This window comes from Diaphorina citri, unplaced genomic scaffold (assembly GCF_000475195.1).
Source record: "Diaphorina citri unplaced genomic scaffold, Diaci psyllid genome assembly version 1.1 scaffold775, whole genome shotgun sequence".
Lineage (NCBI taxonomy): Eukaryota > Metazoa > Arthropoda > Insecta > Hemiptera > Psyllidae > Diaphorina > Diaphorina citri.
The window spans coordinates 142,276-161,190 of record NW_007378208.1 but is presented as its reverse complement, the minus strand read 5'-3'; the positions used below and the strand labels follow the sequence as shown (position 1 = coordinate 161,190).

The window sequence follows — 18,915 nt, the reverse complement described above, 5'->3', positions numbered from 1 at the left end:
AAAGTCATAAAGCAGGAAAAATGAGGACCACGGAATTTTCTTTTTTCTTCTACGACTTCTGGATACCGAGATAAATCGATTTAAAAAATAGAGGTTTGACAGAGGGAACTGTAACTGCTATGGTCTTATCATCCCGAAATCGAAGAGAGAAGAAAGACAGGATAGGAAAAAGCCAGCCGTTCCAAGAACAAAAATTATCCCATCAGGATAAAATCCACCCCGGGTGGTGTGCGCATACGTTTCTGCGCATCTCCTGAAGTCTGACGTCAGAGTTCAGGACTCTAACGGAAAATAAAAATTGAATTTTCGACCTTTCACAGTTATTATTTCGGAGTTTTGACCTCAGATTTGGATTTTTCCCAACTTTTTACATAGCTATAGCTAGGAATCGACCATTTATTAATAATTTTTACCCATTTGCGGTATTTGCAACTGCTCCATTCCCCCTCCAACCGTCAAAAGTAAAAAGTTGCTGGTTGCTGTACACTTGACTCTGTTCTCACCGGTGGATTTTGTTTTTTTTTTTGTTTTGGTTCACCATCCACCATCGTTGTTTTTGTTTTGTTGTTTTCTAGTTTTCTTTTCTTTGCAGAAAGTGAAGTGAACCGCAGAGATGGCCGACGTTGAAAAGTAAGTTATTTATCCTGTTTTATCTCAATAATCCCTTGTATATTCCCTATATATATATAGATGTAGATCTGTCCTAGGACAGGTTTCAACACGACGTTCTCCACTTTTCTCGATCTTGGGCATCCTCCTTCAATAAAATTCGAAAAAAAATTTAAAATAATAATACAAATAAATAAAATTATTATTATATTATTTGAAAAAAAAGACAACGGTTTATGCACTCCACTCCCTGTTTTTCCATGGGGACAACTTTGTCCAAGCTTCCCCTATTTCCGGTCTTTTTGTCTTTGACTCAATTGTTAAGGTCACGATTTTGTAAATGAATTTTATGAGCTCACAGGTTTTCAGGTTAGGAGTCTATAGGTCCCTGTTTTTCCCAAGAGGACCACTTTGACCAACCTTCCTCTATTTCCGGTCTTTTTAACTCGGTTTTTAAGGTCGTGTTTATGTTCATGAATTTCACGAACTCACAGGTTGTTAGGTAAGGAGTCTATAGGTCCCTGTTTTTCCAAGGGATCTAGTTTGACCAACCTTCCCCTGTTTCCGATCTTTTTTTCTTCGGTTCGGTTTATAAGGTCGCGGTCATGTGTTATGTCCATGCATTTTATGAGCTCATAGGTTAGGTTTATGAGCTTATTAGGTAAGGAGTCTCTAGGTCCCAGTTTTTCCACTAGGGCCATTTTGTCCAAGCTTCCCCTGTTTCCGGTCTTTTTGACTCGGTTAAGGTCGAGTTTGTGTCCATGAGTTTTATTACTTCGCAGATTGGTGGGTTGAAAAACCGGTAGTCTTAACATCGGCAACGGTAGATACCTACGATTTATAGGTTTTTTTTTACTTTCTATTACCAATAAGTTTTTTTTTAAGGTAGATAGGTAGGGTAAATATTTAGAGGTAGATATAATTTGTAGGTAAATAATTACCTACCACCTTCATAATTTAGATAAGACGTGATTCGAACATGGTGTAGCACTGTAGGGGAAAGTGATGCTAAGTGGGGACGGTGGAAGAATTCGGTCCCTTGGACTCTTAGAGCTTATTTTTTATGAAAAACTAATAATGTGAAATTCTAAAAAAAGGACACCCTGTTTAGAGATTCTTCATTGGAAAACTGGGAATTTGATATCTAAAAATAAAATAAAATAGAATATACTTTGTTTATCCTGCTGGTAAAGGACTGAAGTATTTAAAATATCTAGTTCTCATTGGAAACAATATGAGATTTACGAGTTTTCTATCCATAGAAAAGAAAAAAAAAAAAGAAATAATATTTTGTTATTGTGCACTACAAGTCCGATTCTTTTCGTGGGTCTGTAAATTTTCAAGGATCCACATTGGTCATCGCTCCTCTATTTTTTTAAAAATCAATAAATTACAGCGTTGGGTACCACTTTTGTTTTCAATAAAAGAATTCGGATTTATTATCAGATATGTAGTTTTAACTGGCCAGTATTTGTACTTGGCTATAGATCGATTAATTATGGTAATTTGCATTTAATTGGTACTTTTTATTGACCCCGGCTGATTTTGTACGTCGAGAGAGAGAGAGAGAGAGAGAGAGAGAGAGAGAGAGAGAGAGAGAGAGAGAGAGAGAGAGAGAGAGAGAGGAAAAAGGGAGAGAGAGGAAGAAGGGGAGAGAGAAGCAAAAAGGCCAAACTTAAAAAAAAAGAGAGAAAGGGCAAATCTTTATGACATTAAGGACATGAAAAATTGAGGAGCAAAGAAAAAAAGAGAGAGATAGAGAGAGGGAGAGAGAGAGAGAGAAGTAAAAAAAAATGTTGTAAAAAGGAGACAAATGAGAGAGGAACAAAAAAGAGGAAATGAAGGAAGGGAAGAAGGAAATTTAAGAAGAAGAAGAAGGAGAAGAAGAAGAAGGGGAAGAAGAAGAAGAAGAAGAAGAAGAAGAAGATGAGAAGTAGAAGAAGAGGAGAGGAAGGAAGAAGAAGAAAAAGAAGGAGAAGAAGAAGGAGAAGAAGAAGAAAAAGGAGGAGAAGAAGAAGAAGAAGGAGAAGATGAAGAAGAAGAAGAAGGAGAAGAAGAAGATGATGAAGAAGAAGGAGAAGAGGAGGGGAGGGGAAAAGGGATAAGAAGAGGAGGGGAAGAAGAAGAAGAGGAGGGGAAGAAGAAGAAGAAGAAGATGAGAAGTAGAAGAAGAAGGAGAAGTGGAAGAGAAAGAAAAGGAGGAGGCAAAAAATATTCAAATGGGTTATTGTTATCTTTTTCATTACCAAGAGGTCATGGGTGATGCGAGTATAAAGAGGAGGATAAAGAGGGGTCAAAAGAGAAAAGAAGAAGAGAGGTCAAAAGAGGAATGGAGGGAAAAAAATATGAAAAATTGCGAAAGTAATAAAAGATGAAATAGTTTGAGATTTGTCAACACCAACCTTAGAAACCTCTCCCTCTCTCTCCTTCCCCTCTTTCTATCTCCTATATTTCGTAACATTTCCTCTCTCTTTCCATCCATTTCTCTCCCTCATTCCCTCTCTCTTTCTTCATTTCTATATTTCTTTCCTTTCTCCCTTGTCTTTCTCTCTATCTCTCCATCTCTCTCTTCCTCTTCATGTCTAATTTCTTTTTTCTTCTCTCTCTCTCCCTCTCTCTCTCTCTCTCTCTCTCTCTCTCTCATTTCCATTTGTCGCCACATTTATCGAATGAGTGGGTAATTTGAAAACGTCCAATACCATGAACTCAATGACCAGTGAGTAAGAAAGAGAGAGGGAGATAGAGAGAGGGGGAGGGAGAGAGAGAGGGAGGGAGGAAAAAAGGAAGAGAGAGAGAAATAGAAGAGGAAGATGATGAGTGGGAAAGAGGGAGAAGAGAGAAAGAGAGAGAGAGAGAGAGATTAAAACTATGTAGAAATGCATGGTATGGATAGGAAAAAGGGAAGGATAAAGAGAGAGAGAAAGAGAGAGAGGGGAGGATGAGAGGGAAAGAGAGAGAGAGAGGAGAGAGGAAGGGAGATGGAGATTAAAACTATGTGGAAAGACATGGTATGGATAAGGAAAAGGGATGGGCAGAGAGAGAGACAGGGGAGGATGAGAGGGAAAGAGAGGGAGAGAGAGAGGAGGTATTAATTGATACAAAATGGCGTACAGAATTCGAGATTGAGTGTGATGAACACTTTAGAAGGCTGGAGTGATAATGCGATTGAGAAAAACATCTCTCTTCTGCAAGACCGCAGAAGGGTCGATTTAACGTCACTGAATTACTGCTAAAGTCTTTATTGAGAGGGAAAGTAAAAAGTTGCTGGTTGCTGTACACTTGACTCTGTTCTCACCGGTGGATTTTGTTTTTGTTTTGTTTTGGTTCACCATCCACCAGGATCTAGCACAGGGGAGCGTGTTGAGGACGAGATTTTTCGAGAAAAATCCCATGACAACAGTAGGGGGATGGGATTTTACTTTTCATAAAACGTCCCTTTCCCACAAAAAATCTAACCTATTTACCTACATCTACATACCTATTTACCTACCTACAAAAATCCCATGTAATTTCACTCGTCCTCAGGGTATTTCTTTTAATGGTGGGATTTATAGCAAAATTCCCACAAAAATCTCGTCCTCAACACGCTCCCCTGTGCCAGATCCCATCCACCATCGTTGTTTTTGTTTTGTTGTTTTCTAGTTTTCTTTTCTTTGCAGAAAGTGAAGTGAACCGCAGAGATGGCCGACGTTGAAAAGTAAGTTATTTATCCTGTTTTATCTCAATAATCCCTTGTATATTCCCTATATGGTTCAGAAATTCTTGGATTAATCCTTCGAATTTGTAAAACATTCCAATCGCATCATGACATACTTGAGGATTTTTGGTCTGGAAAGTACTAAAAGTTCGAGTGAGGAGCAGACATTCCATCACCTAACCCTTTATAATAGCCCTATTCCCATATCTAGAACTTGATGCAAGTTGGGAGCCCTGTAGAGCATATATTCTTAATACGGCACTATCAATTCTACATGAAAATTCCATTTGAATAGAGGCTAGGTTCTTATAGTTGATGTTGGAATTTTCATTCTCTTCTAGGAAAGCAGCTACCGCTGGCAAACCCAAGGAACCTAAGCCCAAGACCAAAAAAGGTCTGCCAGTTGTGCCAGAATCTGTATTGAAAAAGCGCAAGAAGCGTGAGAATTCCCGTATCATCTCTCTGCACAAGAAGCTCACTGTAAGTAACAATAAGGGGAGGGGGGGCATGATGAATTTTGTTTTGGCTGCAGTCTATTTTGATATGATTAATTACTGTGGGGCATTTTTTCGAACTCAAATTGCTCATCAGATTTTGGACCTCATCAGTTCTTCCAGGTCCTATGTTCTGAGAATTACTAAGCCATGGTAATTTTTGGAAATATTTACCTATCTATCATTTAATCAATTTCAAATTCTTTGTTTGCAGGCCCTTGCCAACAGAAAAAAGAAGACCAGAGAAATCTTCATCAGAGCTGAAAAGTATGTCAAGGCATACAGAGCTAAGGAGCGTGATGAAATCAGATTGATGCGTGAAGCCAAGAAAAGAGGCAATTATTATATTCCTGGAGAAGCCAAGCTTGCTTTTGTTATCCGAATCAGAGGTATCAACAGAGTTGCACCCAAAGTTAGAAAAACTCTGCAACTGCTGCGCCTGAGGCAGATCAACAATGGTATCTTTGTAAGGCTAAACAAGGTGAGTGTAGGTTATTTTTGAAGCTTAGAACTTTTAGGTTTTAAATGCAAATCCCAAGTTTTTATTCCAAGGAGAGCAATGATCTGTATAACTGCTAAAACTTTAACTAATGTTGGGTTTAACCTGTTGAGTGACAAGATAAGAGCTTTGTTAAACTTTTTCCACCTAGATTGCCATAGATGTTCATATTTTCATATTAATTGATGTGAGTCTTGAGAATTTGACCACAATAATAGTAGTAGCCTACTGCTGGAGTAAAGGGACTTTTCAGTCCTATGCGAGCAGTGTAAATAAGCACTACTATTATTATTATTGTTATTATCTTAACTTTTGGGGCCCCCCTTACACCTAGGAGAGGGCCTAAATGGGGCCGGGAAAGGAATGAAAGGACAGCAGCACGCGATCGTCCAGATGGTCACCCAACCGGATACCAACCACGCGTAACGTTGCTCAACTTCAGTGGTTGCTGGTGAATTCAACGTGCTGTCAATACTGGCTAAATCCAATGCCTGATCCCAAAAGTAGATCTGTGATGTTCAGGGATGGTCTTAACAGCGCAAACTGTCAGGCAGCTTTTTTAAGAGGTTGGATAGAGGGAACTGTAACTGCTAAGGCCAGCCACTCACTATCAGGTATGTATAACACCTGATTAGTACACACCCTATCAGGCAGACTTGACAGGTACGGCTGAAAAGGTCCGTCTGTCAGGTCTACCTGATATCTGATGTGCACACTCACTATCAGTTAGAACTGACTCTATCAGGTAGACCTGACCAGCTCTACCTGATACTGAGTGGCTAGTTTAAGGTTCACGATTGGGACTCGCACCCTCACAGTTTGATCTGTCACGACCACGCCTGACGCACAGAACACTAATCTAATATTGGGTGGCGATTTCAAGGCCCCGTGGGGTCTTCTTCCTGTGTTACTCCGATTTGAATAGAGACACCAATATCGTCAGGCCCGGACCTATGTGGGTCCCGTTCCCGGAGCAGGGTTAAAGAACAGGAATAGAATTAATTTTTTTTTTTAAGAGGTTTGATAGAGGGAACTGTAACTTCGAAGGTCATATCGTCCCGTAATCGAAGAGAGGAGGAAGACAGGATAGGAGAGAGCCAGCTCTTCCGAGAACATTATCCGTTCAGGATAAAATCCGCTCCGCGCAGAATCCAAGCCGCGGCCTAGCGCTTACAAAGCAGACGAACAGGCCCCCTCCCTTTTTTTTTTTTTTTTTTTTTCACATTGACAATGGAAAGCACTATTTATTGAATCTTGGGGTAGTATGTTGTGTTACTTATTTCACTCTCACTTTGTATTAATCCTTTTCTTTCTGTTTCAGGAAAACAAAATATCATCTGTGTTGAGGATTTGATCCATGAGGTGTTCACTGTTGGAGATAACTTCAAGTATGCCTCAAATGCTCTTTGGCCATTCAAGGTAAATTTTCTTGATATTTTGTACAAAAAAAAAAAAAAAGAAACTGACTATTTTGGGCCTGTATAATTCACTATAATATTATGTAGGTATTGTTATTGATAATGCTTTTAACTATTGATGTAACTAATGTGCTATTCCAATTTGGTTTCAGTTGAACAACCCTACTGGAGGATGGCGTAAGAAGACTATCCATTATGTTGAAGGTGGAGATTTTGGTAACCGAGAAGACAAGATTAACAAATTACTCCGCAAGATGGTCTAAATACGATGAACTGGTTGGTTATACTTATTGTAATTATTTTGATAAATAAAAATTCTGTTATTGATAATTGTGACAAACCAATTCAGCTCAGTTTTTTAGTTCTTCTCTTATTATTGATTTCATAACCTCTCTGGTTGAGTGACTAATCAATAACTTATCATCTGACTACTTTCAATCGGCTAACTGTTGATTTTTATTCTCAAGGTTGTGTGGTTTATCCCATGCTTACCTGAGAATAATACATCAAAACTCTTGAATTAGGACTAGTTTTCCTGCCTAGAGTAGGTTTCCCAGAAACATTATTCTGAGCTTATTTGTTCAAAAGAATACACCCCCTCTACAGGTAAGATTGCCTCCTCCACAAAGGAAAAAAATAAAATACAAACTTGATATGTTCAGTCAAAAGTCCTGAGGGCATTTATTGATGTTTATCACAGCTTACTTCACAATAACAAATCAAGAGGTGTTCTAGTTGAATCTTCCCCTTAATAAATTTCTATCAAATCAAACTTCTGAAAACCAGCCTGGTTAGCTTGGAGAGTAACACACCTGCCTTGAAAGTGCTAGGTTGCTGGTTTGATTCCCACCTGGGACAAACTTTATCCTGAATTTCATGTCACAAGATCAGCCCAAGAGAGTGATTGGTACATGACTTGACCATTTGGATTTAGGCTGCCAATGACAACTTTTTTCTTTGCATTGGAGCCTACACGACCATACATGGCTAACTCTGCAGCTTTGAATGTCTCTGTATGACATCTGCAGATGACTATGTATTCAGCATGGAACTTACTAGGGTCACCTGAAAGAAACAAGTACATGGGTTATATGTATTGGGAGTTTGATTTCTTTAAAATATTTTCTACCTAAGGCCGCCTTATTAAAAGTTTTGTTGATAGCTTTCATCATTGAATCATAATGGGTAGCCATTATGATTGAATCAAGTGGCTTATTGCCTTTGTATTTTCAGAGAATACAGTTGCACTATTTTTCCAATTACTATATTAATGAAAATTGGGAAATTTACACACATACTTTAGCTACCCAAGAATCAAGATATTTTACCTTTGTAGACTAGATAATCACCACCAAACTTATTGCCATTGGTTATGAAATAATTTTTGTGCCATAAATCTTTGAAAATAGAATATTTCAATATATCTTTCTTGGTCTCTGGGTGTGTCCAGTATTTTGAATCCAGATCTTCATATTCCAGCCAGGGATCTTCTGCAAGAGTTAAAATAATCCACATTTAATGAATCATCACATGAAAGTAAAATCAAAAAATCAAATCAAGAATAATGATAAACTGAATATTAAACAAATTAGGTAGGTATACATAGGTATACTGATTTTCTCTAATCACGATCAAATAAACTACGGGCTAAAAAAATCCCGGAGGGACGGGCCCAGCTTATTTGCCCGTGATTAAAAAAAAAATCTGCAAAAAAAAAGAAGAACAGGAGGGTAGGTATCTTGAAATTACTTGGAAAATTCCTTTGGTTGCATTATTTTCCTATAATAGGTATAGGAAATTCCTTCTACGAATTCCCGACTCTGACAACACTGCATATTTGGAGTGGGAAATCTACCATGGTAGAAATCCCCTTGTATCATGGGATTCATGGGGAAATCCCCTAATCTAATCTGGCAACACTGTATATTTGTAATTTGTATTAAAAAAAAAAAAAAAATGATAAGAAGCTCAGGCTCAGGAGAACTTTAACTTTTGATTTTTAATTTTTTTATTAATTTTCATATTTCATTTTGAATATTTTTGATACCTAACTACCTTAGTGATAAGAGATTTCTAGTGTTTAATAGAGTTCGGCTAGCCATTTTCACATTCTTTAGTTTTACTCAGTGTTTGCCTTCTGAACAAGTTTATCAATTTGAAAGGGTATGTACCTACCTACCTACTTACCCACTATGAACTCACCCTAACATGATTTTATTAGCTGCCTACTGAAGTATCCACTCTGTAGACAAAGTTCCAGGACACACACTTCAAAGGAGAACACTCTGTTTGTTTGGCAACTTAATGACTCTTTTTCAATAGAAAGATCACTTCTCACCATAACAATGTTCAGAATACTGGTCCAGAGAAGACAACTTGTCCTCTGTATTCTTAGTAATTATTTCAAACAAAAACCATATAAAAGAGGCTTCCAAAGTTCAAAACTTTTCTACACAACACAATCAACTCAAGCTGACTTCAAATCATGTTTGTCAGTCTTCCCAAAGATCCGTCAATCAAATAACACTTGTATGTATAATAATTTATTATTTGCTTCTGCTTGCTCTCTAGCTCTGACATTATTGGAATGCCAGAGCATAAAAGATCTAACTTTGTTTAGAGCAGCAAGATATGGTTCTGCTAAAGAATTAAAAACTTTCATAGAAAATAGTAAACTTGATGTTAACATGAGACATCCATTGGGGTGGACACCATTACATGTTGCTGCTATTAATGGGAAAGTTGACAATGTGAGAGTTTTACTTGAAGCTGGTGCCAATCCTAATCTAGGAGATTTATTCAATACTGTACATAGAACTGCAGCTGAGAAGAAAATGAACCCTTTTGAGGTCTTGTTAAAAAGAGAAGATGAATTCAATGATGTTCTAAATCCAAACATGACCTTTTTAGGATTCAGTGCCCTCCACTATGGTGTTGTTGCTGGAAATACAGAGGTTGTTGAACTCTTGTTGAAAAGTGGTGCTGATCCAACTGTAAAGGACAACTCTGGTCATATTCCTTCAGACTATGCAGAAGATGCAAACATTAAACAAATCCTTCAAAAATATGCTGAGAAATATGCAGACCTTCAAAGAGAAAAGGAAGCAGAAGAAAGGAGAAAATATCCCTTAGAACAAAGGCTGAAGGATAGAATTGTGGGCCAAGAAAGTGCTATCAATATTATTTCTGCTGCAATCAAAAGGAAAGAAAATGGATGGACAGATGATGACCACCCATTGGTGTTTTTGTTCCTGGGTTCTTCTGGGATTGGAAAAACAGAGCTAGCAAAGCAGTTGGCTTTTTATATTCACAGAGACAAAAAGGAAGCATTTATCAGACTTGACATGTCTGAGTATCAGGAGAAACATGAGGTAGCCAAACTAATTGGAGCCCCCCCAGGCTATCTGGGTCATGATGACGGAGGTCAACTTACTAAAAGATTGAAGAAATGTCCAAATGCTGTAGTGTTATTTGATGAGGTAGACAAAGCACATCCTGATGTTCTTACAGTTCTTCTGCAATTATTTGATGAAGGAAGGCTTACCGATGGTAAAGGAAAAACTATAGAATGCAAGGATGCTATTTTTGTGATGACATCAAACCTAGCAAGCAATGAAATAGCCCAGCATGCTCTCCAGCTAAGAAAAGAAGGAGAAGAATTTTCTAAGAGAACACCAAGTATATCAAAATCTCAAGGCAGTAATCTAGATGTAACTATCTCCAGACATTTTAAAGATCATGTTGTACAGCCAATTCTGAAAAGACATTTTAGGAGAGATGAATTTTTAGGAAGAATTAATGAAATAGTTTACTTTTTACCATTTTCTAAGTCAGAGCTTCATACTTTAGTTTGTAGAGAACTTAATTTCTGGGCTAAGAAAGCTTTAGATAAACACAATATTAATATTGTTTGGGATATTGATGTAGAAACTATACTAGCTGATGGATATGATGTACATTATGGAGCTAGATCTATCAAACATGAAGTAGAAAGGCAAGTTGTCAGTCAACTGGCTGCAGCTCATGAAAAATCAGTCATAGGAAAAGGTAGTTTTGTGAGACTTTATGTTCAGTGGTCAAAGGAAGTTTCAGAGGATAGTGCTAAAGGTGGTATTATTAAACTTAAAGTAAAAAAGAAGGGAATGAAAGATTTCATTGATGTTGTTTGAAACATAAAGTTCAGAATGAAATTGTGATATTTTATTTATTTGTTTCCTTTGTAAACTGGTAGGTGTGTAATAGGTACCTATCTACATTATTTACTGAAAGTAATAAATAAATCAAGTTTTCTTAATGTATTTTAGTTTTAAGAACAGTCTTTTGCTTGATATTTCTCCATAGGTAATTATTATATCTAATTATTATACAGTTATTATCATTATTAAATTTGATAAGTGTTATCCAGATAGATACAATTTTCTTGTTGTGTGTATTGTGCACTTGTGCAGGTACTAGGTACAAAAGGTACCTACCAGCCTACCTTTGAAAAAATCTTTTGGAATAACAATGATAATAAATAAATAATATACATTGTAAAAAGAAAATAGGGTACCGATTTATTCTTCTTAGAATGTCATGCTTTCAAAAAGGCCGTGAGATGCTTGAAATCATATTTTAAGAAGTGTAAGAAATTTAGAAATAGATGGGTATGTCTTCTCTGATGTTTCATAGGCATTCAGTAGTGAGAAGTCAATTTTGAGTATTATGACAAGAACACAGGGTAGTTTTAAGTTTGATTTGCGTCAGTAATGTCAGTATTGCACAATACTGTTCTAATAACAATTTGTATTGTTTAAGTTCATAACTTTCACTTGTTCAAAATGTGAATTCTTGCAGATTCAGGCCCATTTTGTTAGCACAAGCAAAAGGTAGATTCACTAGAATCTAGGAGTTTATCTAAATCCTTAATCATGTCTAAAGAGAATGTGAAGTTGAAACAAAAATCAGACTTCAGATGGTCTTTGTTGCTTTGTTCTTTTCCAAATCCAAACTAATCCAAAGTCCAAATCCCAAAATTCCCAGAACTTCTATAAATATATTCAAATTTAAAATTCAAACTTCCCGCTTCCTGGTTCCTGGTTTTTGTATATCAAACAGTGTTGCCGGATGACAAATTATTTTTCCCACATGCACAAAAAATCCCCCTTTTTAGCCCGTCCTTCCTTTATTATTACGATAGTAATAAAAAAATGTATGAGGGACGGGTTATTGTATTCGCTTTGGTGTCGTCTGTGGTGTTGACAGCGACAATGTCACACCGTCTGGTAGAAGAATCTTCAGAGATGCAGCTGATTTCTTCATCAACTGTCCATCCAAGATGGCGGAGTTCATTGGCGATGGACGATCGTACTGTGTGGTGGCGAGTGTTGCGGAGGAGTTCATTCCTTTACCAGGAGGAACACGAAAGTGGTGGTGCAAAATTTGTCCAGAGAACCAAAAAGCCAAAAAATGGTTTTTCGGGGATTTGAAACAAAACTTGGAGGATCAGTTGAAAAGATTGGTGCATCAGTTGGCAGACCTGGAGGAATGCAAGTGAGTTATTTTATCTTTTTTATTTATTTATTTCACTAAATTTAGGCATGATTTTGAAGCGGCGCCGGCGCGGTGCTGCTGCTATTTTCAATAAGGATGGAAAGTGACGATTTTGAGAAGCGGTTACTCTTGTACTATTAACGTAACATGCACGAAAAATTGATCCAAAACGGTCAAATCGTTTTATTTGGGTATGTAGATTTTTTTTACTATTAGGGCCAACTATGGACCACGTTAGAAAACTTTTGCAATAATATGTGGCGAGTGTGCGAGTGAACTCGGGTCAGAGAACCCAATGAATAGTTTTTCCACTCGAGTGGAACAAAATAATAATTGAGTGCACTCGAGTGAAGTCAAACTCGAGTCCACTCGAGTAAAATCATTCACTCGGCCCATCACTACTCGCGAGAAACCTAAAGAAAAGCACTAACTATTTTAAAGCTAAGAAAATACCGGAAAACTACCCTAATGCCCTAAAAAAAGGAAAAAATCCGAGAGCTACATGATTGGTACCGCCATTAAAACTTCTCTTCAAAAATGGCAACTACTACCTCCTTTCCTTAATTCCTATTAACTAGAGGTAGGTAAGCTTGTATTACTTACCTTGAGCATTCCAAATAAAGGCATTATGTTGAGAATCAATATGTATGGCTATCATGGTGGATTGTCTCTTCACTATCAGAAAAATTGCCACTTTCTTGATCAGACTTCAGATGGTCTTTGTTGCTTTGTTCTTTTCCAAATCCAAACTAATCCAAAGTCCAAATCCCAAAATTCCCAGAACTTCTCTATCTCTAGAACCACAACACCTAGAAAGCTGAAATTTGGTAGGAATATTCCTTTTATGGTCTAGGTGTGCAATAATAAAGGATTTTGCGAAAATCTAAACCGATCCTGAGATATGATCAATTTTTGATCGTTAAAATCTCCATAAGAAATACACAGGAAGCAGAGACTGCGGGAGAGAAATGTTCCGCTCTCGACCAACATTGCTTTTTACCAGGAACACGAAAGTGGTGGTGCAAAATTTGTCCAGAGAACCAAAAAGCCAAAAAATGGTTTTTCGGGGATTTTTTTTTTCACATTTTCTCACAGAAATGAGCTCAGATCTTGACATTTGTCGCGACGACCTATGAACACAAAGCCAGAAAGTTTTACATAACACTTCAGTCGATAATTTAAGACCGGTTTTAACGTCACCTGTGTTAAGCTACGCCGAGAAAGGCCAATAAATGGATGGGTGACTTAAACATTATATTGGGAAGAAAGGGAGAACAGGCTCTAGTCTTGATTTTAAATTTAAAATCAAGACTAGAGCCTGAATCATCACATGAAAGTAAAATCAAAAAATCAAATCAAGAATAATGATAAACTGAATATTAAACAAATTAGGTAGGTATACATAGGATGTAACCGTATTTTTATTATTTTCTACAAGTTCGGCCATGCCTTTTCTACAAGTTTGGCCATGCCTCGGGATGAACTAGCGGGATTCCGGAGAGAAGCGACGGAATTCAGCTAGTTATTTATATTTGATTATAATATTTTCTATCTTTCAGGGACGACCTTGATGGTGACGAGTATGAAAACTCACGACAAGATACTCTGGAGCAACTAAAAGAGTTTGACGCAAGACTGACCAAAATGACCAGTGGTAACATAACCGTGGATGACGAGATAGCCCAACTACAACGCACAACACAGGCAGCCATCAGTGAAGCCTTCAAAACGCCTGCTGTCATCAAAATGTTTGCCAACAAAGAACCAGAATTGCTGAGAGAAAGACTGAATCAAATTGACAGAGATATCAAGCTGGGAAAAACGTCCAATGTTGGAGATAAGGTTAGAAAGAAAGAGAGATTTTCATTCCGATGGTGTGCTAAGTAGGTACTTATATCGAATTTTCCCGGACGGAGGTTTATTTAGAGTTTAGACCAAGATGTGTAGCCCAACTTTTCCAACAGAAATATTGTCCGGACTTTGGACTTGACAAATTTAATTTTAATTTATATGGATAGCCAGCCTAGTTATCTTGGAGGGTAGCGCGCCTGCTCCGTAAGCGCTAGGTCGCGGGTTCGATTCCCGCCCGAGGCGAACATTATCCTAATCAAATAAGTTTCGTTCTCAGAAAGACTGGCTTTCTCCTATCCTGTTTCCTTCTCTCTTCTATTTCGGAACTATAAGGTCTCTTTTGTAACAGTTCCCTCTGTCAAACCTCTTTTAAAAAGTTGTATTTATATAAAAATATAAATATTCTTGATTATTTGTTGCAGCTTGAAGTGCTAAGAGCATTAAGGCATTTGAATGAACACTTGACCTCGGATCAACTGCAGTTTATTGTGGATCATGAAAGCAAATCAAATCTGTTATCTTTTGACACTCTGAAATCAGGTGAATTACCTTGAAGTTCCTTATCAGTATTATTATTGTGTCGTGGGTTAAGTAGCTGTTGACCGTAGGGAGTAGGTACGCACTTTGTAGGTACTTGGTACTTCCTCATTTCTTTGCCAAGTGATTAACAAACTATTGTATTTCTTGGATGTACAATTGTACATGATATACACCTATAAAGACAAAGTACCTTGAGAATAGATTTTTGTGGAGCAATGAAATTTTATATGGAATTTCTTGTTTCTTCCAAGTATGTGATTGAAAATTTCGTGAAAAACAGACCCCACCATATTATACCACCCACCTACTAACCAGGAAAATATTTTTTATCTTCAATCATCACTCTCTTTTTTTTTATAGATCCGTAATGTACTTAATATAAAGTTTTGTGATGTTCACGCCAGATTTTTTTCTCTCACATTTTACTTGTACGTAGTCTTGCCATAAGTTCTGTTACACCATAAATTTGTAATTGTAATTTTTATTTGACATTTTAAGTATACATATTTTTCATATAGGTTAAATAAATTTCAAATTGAGTTTGCTGGTGGACACATCTCATGATTAATGAGATATATCCACCAGCAAATAGGACATATTTTGAATTTCAATCTATAGCCAAATGTGATCAGGAGGCAGGTCCACACTAAACCAACATCATCCGCCGGAATTGCCAACCGTTCGCCAACCCTCCCCACCTCCACTTACATACATACGTGGTTAGAAGTAAATAAAATAAAAAGTTCGATAAAGAAGGCAAGATTTAAAAATTCAATCATTTGAATTTATGAGAAAATAATGTATTAAGAAACAAATGAAATATACATACCTACTTTCATTCGAAATCGTCACCTCTAGCCTTCACACAGACACAGGGCTTTAGAGTGTTGAGCAAATCATCACTCCAAGTACGCGCCTTATTCATGGAATAATCTGCTCTCTCCAGATTAACTTCATACCTTCCAAATTCCTATGACATTTACTACAGGACATTAGCTTTAATCTGGCTAAGCATCATAATCCAAATGCTTCAAATCAGTACTTTCCAAGGTCCATTCTTCAAACTTGATAAACTCCGTAACATGGTGTTTTAGCCATGCCTGAGTGAATTTAGCCTTATGAACTGGATCTGAATCTTGGTAAAAGACTCTAATGCTTCCCTGTGACTAAAATGTTACTGAGCAATTTCAGATATGTCTTCTTGGTATTTTTTTTCTTTTGTCCTTTTTTGACGTCTTATCCATATAACTGGTGCTTGGTAGGCTCCTCAAACTGGTACCCCATTAAATCAGCACAGAGGCTGGAAAATGGCCTAGCTCGATCGTGCCTATCCTCTCCTTACCTTCCTCAGACCTAATAACATACACCTTGTCTATTCCTTTCATTCAAATGTGAAAAAAAATTCATTTGAAGACAAAATTTCCCCATACTTTCCACTTCGTGTACTGTGGGCACAGGTATTTCTTTTTCATTAGACGTTCGAGCCTATTTTCTCCGTGCACTCAGTTCAACTCAAACACTCCAACGCTGAGCCAGCATAATGAAGCTCATATCATGGCAGACTGTACTGTATAGTGCTGCATTCAAAGAATGATAAGCTTTTAGTAATCACCAGTTGCGCCTCAGGGTTTAATATCAACGTGTATTGGAATAAGAAGGGCGAGGGGCGCTAGCGGCGGTATATTATTTCTTTAGGGTAGCTCAAAAGTACATATTGTTTGCGATTTCGATCATTGTTCCTTTTTGAGGGGAAGAACATTTCCAGACCTATCTAGCTTTGAGTCCCCATATTCTGCGTCAGAACTGCTGCTAACGAGAAGTTGCTTGGATTCAGTATGGTCCCGCGGTGAGATATCTCGAACCGCTATCCTGGCATCTCTGACCATTTTAAGATGTTCATATTTTATTGAGAGCTTGTCCTTCCTTCTATTTTTACGATAGTAATAAAAAAGAGGTATACTGTGACGGGCCTATTGTATTCGCTTTGGTGTCGTCGTCTGGTTCTGTCCCATATAGAAGTACTGGATCCAACCTGTCGGACCTATATATCAATTAAAGGTTTTTTACCAGGACCACGAAACAAGGTGGTTGCGAAATTTTGTCCAGAGAAACAATAAAGCCAAAAAAAAAAACTGGTTTTGTGGGGATTTTTTCACATTCCTCAACCAAATGAGCTCTGATCTCGGAAACTGCGCGCGACGACCTATTGACACAAAGCGAGAAGTTTAGGATACACTTTAGTCGATCATTTAAGACCCGATTTTAGGGCGTTACCTATGTTAAGCTACGCCGAGCGACAAGGCCCAATAAAGGATGGGTCACTTAAAGAATAAAGAGAGAACGGGGCTCTAGTCTTGATTTTAATCATTACATGAAAGTAAAATCAAAATCAAATCAAATACATAATTTAATTAAACGAAAATATAAACAAATTAGGTAGGTACATAGGTATTCTTTAATCACGATCGAATAAATTACGGGCTAAAAATTCGCGAGAGGATGGGCCGCCTTAGCTGTTTGAACTTAGTTTGACCTAGTTCAGGGGTTTCCAACTAGCGGCCGCGGCCACATTGCTACAATTAGAATACTTTTGGAAAAATTCGCCCGCGGCGCCAAAATTCGATCGGGACTGAATTCTGGAAAAGTTCTGGGGGGGTGGAGGGTGCTCCCTTATGTATATATGTGGCCCGCGAAGTACCTCCCAACTCCCAATATAGAATGTTGCCCGCAATGGCCCGCATACACATGGAAGGTGGAAGCCCCTGACCTAGTTTCTTCATATTCTTTGTCTTCTCCTTCTTCCTTTTCCTCGAATACTCAAAAGCTATCGCAACCTCAACAATTTTTATTTTATTTAGATTTATTTAGATTTTCAACTATTTTTACTTTCCTTATCCTATAGGAAGGAAAGTAGTGCCAAAACACTTTTTTAGGTTCCTAGAATCTAAATCCAAATTTTCAGCCATTGGTCCGTGTGTGTGTCTGTCTGTAAACAAAATATCTCGAGAACGGTAAGAGCTAGAGACTAGAAATTTGGTATCTAGATGTCAAATGTGACAAGGATGCGACACGAAACTTTTGGTTAAGATCCGTTCAACGCTTGGCGGTATTTTACCGCTTTTTGGCGGTTTTCGGTGTAATTTAACAATATCTCGGGAACGGTATGAGCTAGAGACTTGTTGAGATAGGTGCTGCGGTTAGCGGTATTTTTGCCGCTTTCGGACAGATTTCGACCGTGTTTTGGCGGTTTTTAGCTATACCGACTAAACGGTTAGAGATATTGTAAAAGTTAGGGTAGAAGAACACCCAAATAAGCATCATTCAATAGGATAAGGAAAGTCGTGTGATGTTCACACCAAATTTTTTATTCGGACTGAGCTTCGTGCCGAGGGTTGGGAGGCGATCAGTGACAGTATTAAAAGTTGAGTCACAAAAAAATATTAGGATAAAATTACCAAGTTATTGTAACGCTGTGATACCCACCAATGTTAAAGCAAGCAACGCCAGTAGTAAACATTGACCTTTGCCTAGATTATTCTAGCATAGTTGTTACCTGTAATGTCGCTCTGCTGGCATATCTGCCACATAACCCATTCCACCCAATATTTGTATACAATTATGCGAAACGAAAGTAGCTGTTTCAGAGGCTGTCCATTTGGCCATCGAGGCATTCTGGGAAAAAAAGGAATAAAATAATGAAGCAGCTCCCATGGCGTAGTGGTCACTGCCCTCGCCTTGCACGCGGGAGACCCGGGTTCGATTCCCGGCGGGGTCAAGAAATTTGTATCATGCAAATGATTGATCCCGTGACTGGCTGTTGCGGGGCCCACTCAGCCTCGTGAGGAAAATGAGTAGCTATGACATGTAAATGCGCATAGCGACCGGTGCCAGCATGGTAGGTAAACATTGGTTGTTAGGATTATTGAGATATGTATTGGGAAAAATCCTACAATGCTGCAGTGAGCACCAAAGTTGTGACATAACACAAAGAAATTGCATTTACAAATCCTCTGTATGGTAAACAATGTAATCAAGTAAACATGTCTGCTAAATTTTATTTAAAGCGGGCAAACTGATCAAAAGTTACGGTGAAACAAGGAGTTTCATTATAAATGCAAGAGGTTTGATAGAGGGAACTGTAACTGATAAGGTCTTATCGTCCCGAAATCGACGAAGAAGGAAGACAGGATAGGAGAAAGTCGGCCATTCCGAGAGCGAACATTATTCAATCAATGTGATGGTTGTGAGGGGGTGGTCATGTTGTTGTTGTTTTTT

At 37.9% G+C, this 18,915-nt stretch overlaps 5 protein-coding genes across 5 annotated transcripts in view; 3 read left to right on the top strand and 2 right to left on the bottom strand.

Moving 5' to 3' along the window:
* Positions 1 to 497: 497 nt before the first annotated feature.
* On the top strand, positions 498 to 7,065 carry LOC103511987 (60S ribosomal protein L7). Its single transcript, XM_026825588.1, has 5 exons — positions 498 to 630; positions 4,648 to 4,786; positions 5,015 to 5,299; positions 6,563 to 6,718; positions 6,870 to 7,065. Exons 1-5 carry the CDS (start codon positions 614 to 616, stop codon positions 6,978 to 6,980), a joined length of 708 nt encoding a protein of 235 aa, XP_026681389.1. The 5' UTR covers positions 498 to 613; the 3' UTR covers positions 6,981 to 7,065.
* A 526-nt stretch (positions 7,066 to 7,591) lies between these two features.
* On the bottom strand, positions 7,592 to 8,606 carry LOC103511986 (tRNA-splicing endonuclease subunit Sen34). Its single transcript, XM_008476738.1, has 3 exons — positions 8,573 to 8,606; positions 8,046 to 8,207; positions 7,592 to 7,782 (listed from the first exon to the last, which is right to left on the bottom strand). Exons 1-3 carry the CDS (start codon positions 8,604 to 8,606, stop codon positions 7,592 to 7,594), a joined length of 387 nt encoding a protein of 128 aa, XP_008474960.1.
* Positions 8,607 to 8,664: 58 nt separating this feature from the next.
* On the top strand, positions 8,665 to 15,371 carry LOC103511978 (protein LZIC-like). The gene is made up of 5 exons (XM_017445205.2): positions 8,665 to 8,880; positions 11,554 to 11,659; positions 12,193 to 12,249; positions 13,809 to 14,091; positions 14,523 to 15,371. Exons 2-5 carry the CDS (start codon positions 11,628 to 11,630, stop codon positions 14,652 to 14,654), a joined length of 504 nt encoding a protein of 167 aa, XP_017300694.1. The 5' UTR covers positions 8,665 to 8,880; positions 11,554 to 11,627; the 3' UTR covers positions 14,655 to 15,371.
* On the top strand, positions 8,874 to 11,261 carry LOC103511977 (caseinolytic peptidase B protein homolog). The gene has a single exon (XM_008476730.3). It carries the CDS (start codon positions 9,063 to 9,065, stop codon positions 10,884 to 10,886), a length of 1,824 nt encoding a protein of 607 aa, XP_008474952.1. The 5' UTR covers positions 8,874 to 9,062; the 3' UTR covers positions 10,887 to 11,261.
* Positions 15,372 to 16,370: 999 nt separating the features above from the next.
* The window catches only part of LOC103511985 (short-chain specific acyl-CoA dehydrogenase, mitochondrial-like), a gene marked incomplete at its 5' end in the record, with an annotated part of 14,891 nt that continues 12,346 nt past the window's right edge, over positions 16,371 to 18,915 (bottom strand). Inside the window, 2 exons of the mRNA XM_017445208.1 lie at positions 16,371 to 16,518; positions 18,194 to 18,312. Coding sequence (XP_017300697.1) covers positions 16,371 to 16,518; positions 18,194 to 18,312 — 267 coding nt within the window. The remainder of the gene's footprint in view (positions 16,519 to 18,193; positions 18,313 to 18,915) is intronic.